Consider the following 8,740-nt stretch of genomic DNA (forward strand, 5'->3'; position numbering starts at 1 on the left):
AGGTGGCTTACTGCCCATCTTTCTCAAGTCTGGCCTGGTAAGTTAGTATCTACAAGAGAGTAGGTGAGTTGCATGGGCTGTCCTGTCATGTCTGAGACAACATCCCCAAGAAAGGGGACTTATTCTCATTTGTTCTTGAGGTTGCGGTTGTAGCGAAATGCAGAAACCCCCAATCTGTGACCATAGCTTAGATGAAGCATTGTTCAGAGACCTATTAGGTTATATCCTTCCTCATTCATGGTGTTGTCACATTTGCGCTGGTTGGCAAGAGCTCACATATTCTGATGTGGTATTAAACAGAGTAGTCTGTTGTAAGATGTTTATTTTTTAAGATGTAATATTTGGTTGTAGGGCTGTGTCAGCTTCACATCCTATATATTAGGCTGTACAGGTAATGATAGGAGCCATACCTTCCTTGCTCACCCATGTGGCCGGGAACCTGACATATCTGGGTAGAACTGAACATCTGTCTGTTAATTGACAATGCATATCAACAAATTAAAATTTTGAAAGATGGTTTGATTTTTTCCTAGATTATAAATCCTCTCTTCACTTGTGCAGTAAATCCCACCTCAAACTAAGCCCACTGTCTGATTGTTCAGATGAAGGATTGTCCCCTTCCCCCTTTACCAGCATACTCCTTGTTATAAGATTCTACGTTCTCATCAACTTTTGCAGATTATCTCAAGATTTACCATGTTTGTTTGGATGATTTTATTTTAAATGAGGATTCAGATACAGTTTCATTATTTTTAATTCAATTTAGCCAATTTTGAAAAAAAGCCCAGTTTAAAACTGTTAATAATGATGACCATACTGCTGTTACAAAAGAAAACTCCATAATCAGATACTTTGTACTTTCAGATGTCATTGTTGTGGCTGAATATGTGAGCGTTGATCCGTATTTAAGGTACCGAGCAAGACAAATTGAACTTGACACTGTAATGACTGGCACAGCAGTATGTCGGTAAGATTATGCTTTTAATATGTACCTAATAATATAGTACAAAATTTTAAAAAGTGATAATACAACTTTTTGATGATGAAGATTTAGTGCAATGTTGTCTCGATGTATATACAGTATTCTTTGTTTTTGTGGACAGGGTCGTTGAAAGCAAGAACAAGGATTGGCCTGAAGGTTCATATCTAGTTCATAATACTGGATGGCGGACACACACTTTGATAAGGAAAGACAGCTTAGAGAGTTCATCTTATTTTGGTGGATGCTTTCGAATTCCTGATTTTGATGGTCTACCTCGAAGCTTAAGTTTAGGGGCTTTAGGAATGCCTGGGTAAGTACTGTGGTCAAACTTTCCCTATACTATTGCCTATGAAGTTATATTCTAATTCATTTTGATAAGTGGTCAACACTAAACAATTGTTAGCTATATCTTGACAAGGAGAATTACAGTAATAGTTAAATAGGTTTAGAGAAATGTCTTTTATTCCTTTAAGCTTACAAATCCTCGTCCTTTAAGAGGAGCATGTTTTCAGCGTATCTGAAATTCGGCTGGATAATACAGATGTACTACCGGTATCCCCAATGAGCTGTTTTAATCATTTGCTTTTCTTTTAGATAAATAGGTTGGTAGATTGGTGTATGTGAGGGATATTAAGGAAGAAGTGAGGCTTTGCAGTTACAGTATTTTCCGATGACTGAAACTGGCGACAGTTGTCTGTGCATCCTTCTGATACCCACATTCATCCGACTGTTAGAGAGAGAGAGAGGGACGGAGGGATGATTGATATTTAGTATGGGAGTCTAGGTTGTAATGGGAATATTGTAATGTCAGTCAGTTTATTACAAAATATTTACCTCATACATAGACTTCCAATATGGTAAGCATTGGCTTGTGTACTATTGTCTACTAATGATGGCATGTCTACTGTAGAGAATGGAAAATGGCTGTGTAAATAAATGCTTGGTTATATAGTTAGTTAACTCTCTGTTTCCGTTTGCGGTTATGCAGCAGGGTCTCCTACCTCCTAGGATTTCTTTTCCATCTTTCTCCTTCATTGCGTCATTTTAGCCATCTATAGCCTACACAGTTGTTTTGTTGATGTTGAGACGATTGGTTATGTTTAATTTTTCTTTTAAAAAATCTGGTGAAATACCGCTCAACTAAGAGTTATAGTTTCTGGTTGCGGTTGGGTGGCGAGTAGACGTACTTTGTGAGACTATGAGTGTCACTGCCACCACGACACTGCCACTTGATGGCTGGTTAAACTATGCCCACAACTACAACTCTATGTTCATTTCATTAAATATTGTTAATAAGTATAGAGTCTAAAAAGTCAGATTCATTAAGTATTTACTTATTTTTTTTTTCATCATAATTAAAGATTATTTGGTCAATTTTTCCCTAATGATCTAGCAGATATTTTGATAAGAAATATAGCATTAATTCTCTAAAATCATGCTTAATGAACTGTATGTTTTATTGAGTGAAGTTTCAAATTGCTTCGTCGCTGGAACCTATTCTCATTAGAAATGTGAAGAATGTAAGAGTGGCCAGGTACTGACCACGAATTTGCTGTATACTGTAAAAATAAATTTCTCTGAACACTTTTCTTTCCTTATACTGTATATATAAAGTGGTATGGTCTTAGATTTCTTTCTACATAGGAAAGAACTGTTTGTTACTTGTATTTTAATAAACTTGCCATTATGGATTCAACTGGATTAAGTGTACTCAGGTTTTATTACATTTTCAGCAATACAGCTTACTTTGGCTTTCTGGAAATTTGCAACCCAAAGGCTGGAGAAACTGTTTTGGTTAACTGTGCAGCTGGTGCTGTTGGCAGCCTTGTAGTCCAGATAGCAAAACTTAAAGGTAAGCTTTTTGACTTCCATGTTATCAATTTATAGAATAGCTAACCATTTTCTGGCTGTTAAATAGCGACAATAAAGGTGTGAAAAAAATTAAATACTGTACTGTCTTTATATTATTGTTATCATCATCGTTACGATTTTCAGCCTTTTAATTTGTGGACAGTTTATGTGAAAAAAAAAATACTTAAGGTCTTTCTATTGTTATCATTATTATTATTTACATAATTTTTTACGCAAATTTATTTTCCATATTTTCCTCTGAATAGTACAAGCTATTATGTAGAAGTTTCAACTTGGCGGTCTCTAAATAATAAAATAAATAATGAAAAAAATTTTCTCCCCTCGCTGCACCGTCCCTCCTTTAAACTAGCTGACAGAGCTCCCCCATTCGTCAAGTAGGGATTTAATGCCAGGCTAGTTGATGTTAGGCTGAGCTCGGGAAAAGATATACAGTAAATAAGGCCTCAGACTTTTAGGGTATTCGGTCACCGAAAGTATCACCTTGCAAGTTGGGAGATAGGTGGGTCCCTAGTTCTTTTCATAAGTAAGTGGGGAAATATAAAAGATTTTAAGTTTAAAAATCATGTTTATTTCCTGCCATCACACCCAACTAGATGGATGGGAAATTGTTGGCCAGGGCACCAGCCACCCATTGAGGTACTACCTCTAGAGTGTTATTGGGTCCTTTGACTGGCCAGACAGTACAGTGGTACCTCTACATACAAATTTAATCCGTTCCACAACCAACTTCGGATGTAGAAAATGTTCGGATGTAGAAACGAATTTTCCCATAAGAATACATTGAAATAGGATTAATCCGTGGTTGAGCCCAAAAACCTATGATAACTCCTTAATAAATTACTACACATAATTACACATGACAATATGCACTCTAAATTAGATAATAGACATGTAAAAAAGAATAAATATCAAGAAATGATAAATAAGAAACGGGTTTTTAGCGTCTCTTTACCTTAGAAAGTCCAGCGCGGGTGTTGGTCTTGCTATGCAGAGAGGAGACGGACGGGCGGCGAGGAGGTAGAGAGGGTGACTACGATAAACGTACACTACCGTAACTTATTCTAACTTACACTGAGTGAACTTTAACCTAACTTAGCTTATTTATTTTTTTTATTTTTATATTTTATATTTTTTTTTAAATTTTCTTTTTTCTTTTTGATGATTAATTTTAATCACTTTCACTCTACACTTAAAATTGATTGAATTTTTTTCTCTTCAATCTTTTCCGTTTTCTTTGTTTCACTTTCTTTCGCTTCACTCTTTGCCGTTTTCTTTGAACCACTTCCTTCCTCTTCATCACGAGTTCGCTTCGTGGTTTTTTTAAAGAAGCTATCGATAGAAAGTTGCTTGGTACAGCTTTTCAGAATGTTTCGAAAATAAGTTAGGGAAACATCATCGAACTGCGCAACTACACGACAAACCTTCAATTTTTTTGGATGGTATTTGTCGATGAAGTTGACCACATCTTGATATTTTCCTAACACCTCTTTTATTTGTGCCGAACCTAACACATGTTCTACCTCTTCAATCCTTTCCTTGTCATCACTCATGTGCTCAGACATAGCATGGAGTTCCTTGAGCTCCTCTGTAGTAAGTTCGTCGTGATGTTCTTTTGCAAGTTCACTCATGCGGACGCCACGCTCATGCTTTTCAATAGTGCCTTGCTTTACTTCTGAAGAAAACATTTCCTTGTTCCTTTTCTCACCCCTACTACTACCACTTGCGAAACTAAGCCTTTTAGGACCCATGATTTACGTAAAATACCGTAAAAGGATGAATGTAAAAAATCACGATTAAAACACAGTTAATAGCAGAAGGCACAGGGCACAACCACACAAAGCCGACGAGAACAGAGGAATGTCCCAAGCCACGCTAATTGAGGGTCCCTTAGAGGTAGAAATGCTGCTTTCTATCGGCGGAAATAAAAAATACATCCGGCGCTATGAGTACCATCTATGTGTATGGGTATTGTTTACTTCGGGTGTTGAAAAAAAATTCGGGTGTAGAGTAGGAACGTGTTCGAATTGTACTTCGCGTGTCGAAAAATTCGGATACAACCGGTACGACGAAAATTGCTTACTTCGGGTGTAGAGTCGAAAAATTGCTCGAATTTTACTTCGGATGTAGATACGTTCGTGTGTAGAGGTTCCACTGCACTACATTGGATCCCTCTCTTTGGTTGCGGTTTGCCTACACATACACCAAATAGTGTGGCCTATATTCTCCTCTGTCCTCATATACCTGACAACACTGAGATTACCAAACAATTCTTCTTTGCTCAAAGGGTTAACTACTGCAATGTAGTTGTTCAGTGGCTACTTTCCTCTTAGTAAGGGTAGAAGAGATTCTTTAGCTATGGTAAGTAGCTCTTCTAGGAGAAGGACACTTAAAATCAAACCTTTGTTCTCTGGTCTTGGATAGTGCCATAACCTTTGTACCATGGTCTTTCACTGTCTTGGGGTAGAGTTCTCTTGCTTGAGGGCACACTGGGTCACACTAGTCTAACTTATTTCTCTATATTTCAAATATAAACAGGTATCTCCCCAGAAATAGATTTTTCCTTTGTCAAAATCCCTTTTATATATGAAATATTTATTTTAATGTTGTTATTGTTCTTGGAATATTTTATATTGTTACTTTTCTTGTAGTTTCCTTATTTCCTTTCTTCACTGGGCTATTTTCCCTGTTGGAGCCCTCGGGCTTATAGCATTCTGCTTTTCCAACTAAGCAAGTAATAATAATAATAATAATAATAATAATAATAATGATAATAATAATAGTAATAATAATGATAATAAAAAAATTGAACCAAAAACTGCATCTCACCAAGCAATTTATACTTTCATTTTATTTCATTCATATTGTAAAATAATTGAATATGGAAAATACTAAAGGGTACAAACTTCCGCTACTATAATCACTGGGAGGAGTAAGAATCTCTTTCTCTGCTTTATCATAGGATCTTTCCACCTACTTTAGATACATTTGAGAGACATGGGTGAGTTTGCAACTTAACACCGAAAATAGAAATGGGATAAGTTTGTCACGACTGAGATGGTTAGGGCAGGTGTTGAAGATGGATGGGGGGAGGGAGTGAGGAGTACTTGGGAGGAACTGTTAAGTGGAGGAGATGGGAGGAAGGCAGAGAATTAGATGGCAAGATAAGCTGAAAAAGGGTATGGAGAGAAGAGGTTTGGTGGAAGAGGATGCCTTTGATAGAAGGCATTGGAGATGGCATGTCAAACAACTGATCCCTAACATTATTATTATTGATATTATTACTTGCTAAACTACAATTCTGGTTGAAAAGCAGGATGCCATAAGCCAAAGGACTCTAACAAGGAAAATAGCCCAGTGAGGAAAGGAAATAAGGAAATAAACTACAAGAAAAATATAAGAACAATTGCAACAGTAAAATCAATCTTCCACATATAAACTAAAAACTTGAAAATAACAAGAGGAAGATAAATAAGATATAGTGTGCCCGACTGTACCCTCAAGGAACAGAACTCTACCCATAGACAATGGATGACTGTGGTACAGAGGCTATGGTGCTACCCAAGATTAGGAACAATGGTTTGATTTTGGAATGTCTTTCTTCTAGAAGATAAGCTTCCCATACCTAAAGAGTCTCTTCTACCTTTACGAAGAGGAAAATAGCCACTGAACAACTACAGTGCAGTAGTTTACCCCTTGAGTGAAAAAGAATTGTTTGGCAATCTCAATGTTGTTAGATGTATGTGGACAGAGGAGAATGTGGAAAGAAGAGGCCAGACTATAGGGAGTATGTGTAGGCAAAGGAAACATGAGCAGTAACCAGAGAGATGAATCCAATGTAGTACACTGGCTATTTAAAGGACCCATTAACACTCTAGCAGTAGTATCTCAACAGGTGGCTGGTGCTCTGGCCAACCTACTACCTACTAGAGTGTTAGGGCTTAGCTACTCTATCAATCATATGATGAATCAACTAAGACATGAGATTTTTTCATCAAAGAATGCAGATGCAACTGTTTCTCAACTAAAAAGTATATACCTCTCAATTCCTTAATTTCTTTGTGAATATGACAAATAACCTCTGATTTGCTCAGAAATCAGCTTGGTTGGTGATTCAGAGTACAGTAATATATCAGGCTGAAACTTCCCAATTTCTCCCTTAACCTAAATGCTCAGGTGGTAACTAGGGGTTGATGTACATTTAGTAAAGACTTGCGTTTAGTTTGCTTTAACGTCGGCTACACTCATAAGTGAATCAGGTGTTGTCAAGCAAGGTAGGGTTTGGGGAACACAATATGGTCTTGTCTATTTTACCTTCCTTCAGGCACTGAAGGTTTTGAAGAAGTAAGAGTTTGCCTCAATTTTTACACATCCCTTCACTAAAACTGGATGAAGACAGTTCAGGAGAGAATAGTTTGTCCAGTAAATCATACAGTTATATTTGGACAAATCAAGGTAATGGAGGTAGTGTCCTTAATTTGTTCTGTGGGGTGAGGGTCCATAATTACCCAATAACCAAATATGCTCTCACATTCCTTGTTAGAATTTGATCAAGTAAGTGTACAAGGAATCAGACCCAAAAATAAAAAATGTTTTAGAATGAAGGTGCATGATATTAGGAGTTCAGATACTTCCATGATTTTATAAAAATCTTTCCATGGAAAGTTTCAAGCAGTGGCTCATGGGCATACCAACATTGTTAAAAGCCAATCTACAGTGAAGTACTATATTTTTAATTACTTTAATAAAAAAAAATTTAGTCCTGTATTTTTAACTGTAATTTAGACAGTTTATCAAATTAAGCTAGACAAGTAATCTAGACAAGGTTTGTAACCTTAACCTCGTTGTATTACTTGTACTAATATTTATCCATCTCTTTCCTTCAATTGCACCCTACCTCGAACAGATTATCGGAGTCAGTAATATGAACATCAGAGGAGACTCCTAGTAATAAATAGAATTTGAATAATAAAATTCTCATTTATATACTCCCTGATGTTCTATACATGATCACCCTCCTCCCCACCGACTCACAGTATCAAGAGGAGAGATGATGTCGACTTTGAAACTAAAATTATATTTCCTGTTATGACAACCTAGGCTTCCTACCACTTACCGCTAGAGAGCTCTATTCCTTTGTAAAGGGTGTGTGTTGGTTGAAGTAAAAGAAAATGGGAAAATTTTGAATAACTTGTAAGTGTCAATTAAACTGGCCTTCTGGAGAAGAAGCAATATATGAACATCAGGTAAGAATAGAAATAGGAAATTTTATTGAAATTATAGTTTTGTGTATGATCAAACTAATATTTTTATCAAAAGCTTTATTTCCCATAAATACTATTTTTAAATATTTAACTTAGCCGGTGAATATATAATAGCTGCAACTCTGTTGCTCGACAGACAAAAAACAGTAAAAACTCGCCAGCAATCGCTATACAGGTTGCGGGTGTGCCCACCAGCGCCAACTGTCGGCCAGATACCACTCTCGATGTAAACAAAGACTCAATTTTCTTCTCTGTCGACGTGTCGACAAGACGTACTTTTACTCGCTGTAGAACCTGGAGTTTTCTCAACATATTTGGTGAAGTACTTCATTTTGGTTTGAGCTTTCGCAGTGCAGGTGTTTTATCTTCATCTTAAATCTTGAACTCGTTTTTGAATAGATTTAATTTTTGATGACAAAGAGAGTATGGACTTTCTTTGACTTTTAAATGGCCGACCCTTCCCTTAGACGGAAGTGTGTTTAGGCTTTTAGCAATTATCTTATCACGTTATAAATTAATTATAGATTTTCCTCTATATATTTTATATCTCACCGCCTTTATTAGGCCTCTTCGATTAACTTTCCATTTATAATAAACATAAAAATAAATTTTAATGATTTGTTTA

At 36.4% G+C, this 8,740-nt stretch overlaps 1 protein-coding gene across 4 annotated transcripts in view; it reads left to right on the forward strand.

Annotated features, from left to right (window-relative positions):
* The window catches only part of LOC137641610 (prostaglandin reductase 1-like), a 581,256-nt gene that overhangs the window by 184,596 nt on the left and 387,920 nt on the right, over positions 1–8,740 (forward strand). For all 4 annotated transcript variants that reach the window (XM_068374336.1, XM_068374339.1, XM_068374338.1 and 1 more), the window contains exons 3-5: positions 865–967; positions 1,104–1,292; positions 2,716–2,834. In XM_068374336.1, the coding sequence (XP_068230437.1) occupies positions 865–967; positions 1,104–1,292; positions 2,716–2,834 (411 nt within the window). The remainder of the gene's footprint in view (positions 1–864; positions 968–1,103; positions 1,293–2,715; positions 2,835–8,740) is intronic.

Source organism: Palaemon carinicauda, chromosome 5 (assembly GCF_036898095.1).
Source record: "Palaemon carinicauda isolate YSFRI2023 chromosome 5, ASM3689809v2, whole genome shotgun sequence".
Taxonomy (NCBI): Eukaryota; Metazoa; Arthropoda; class Malacostraca; order Decapoda; family Palaemonidae; genus Palaemon; species Palaemon carinicauda.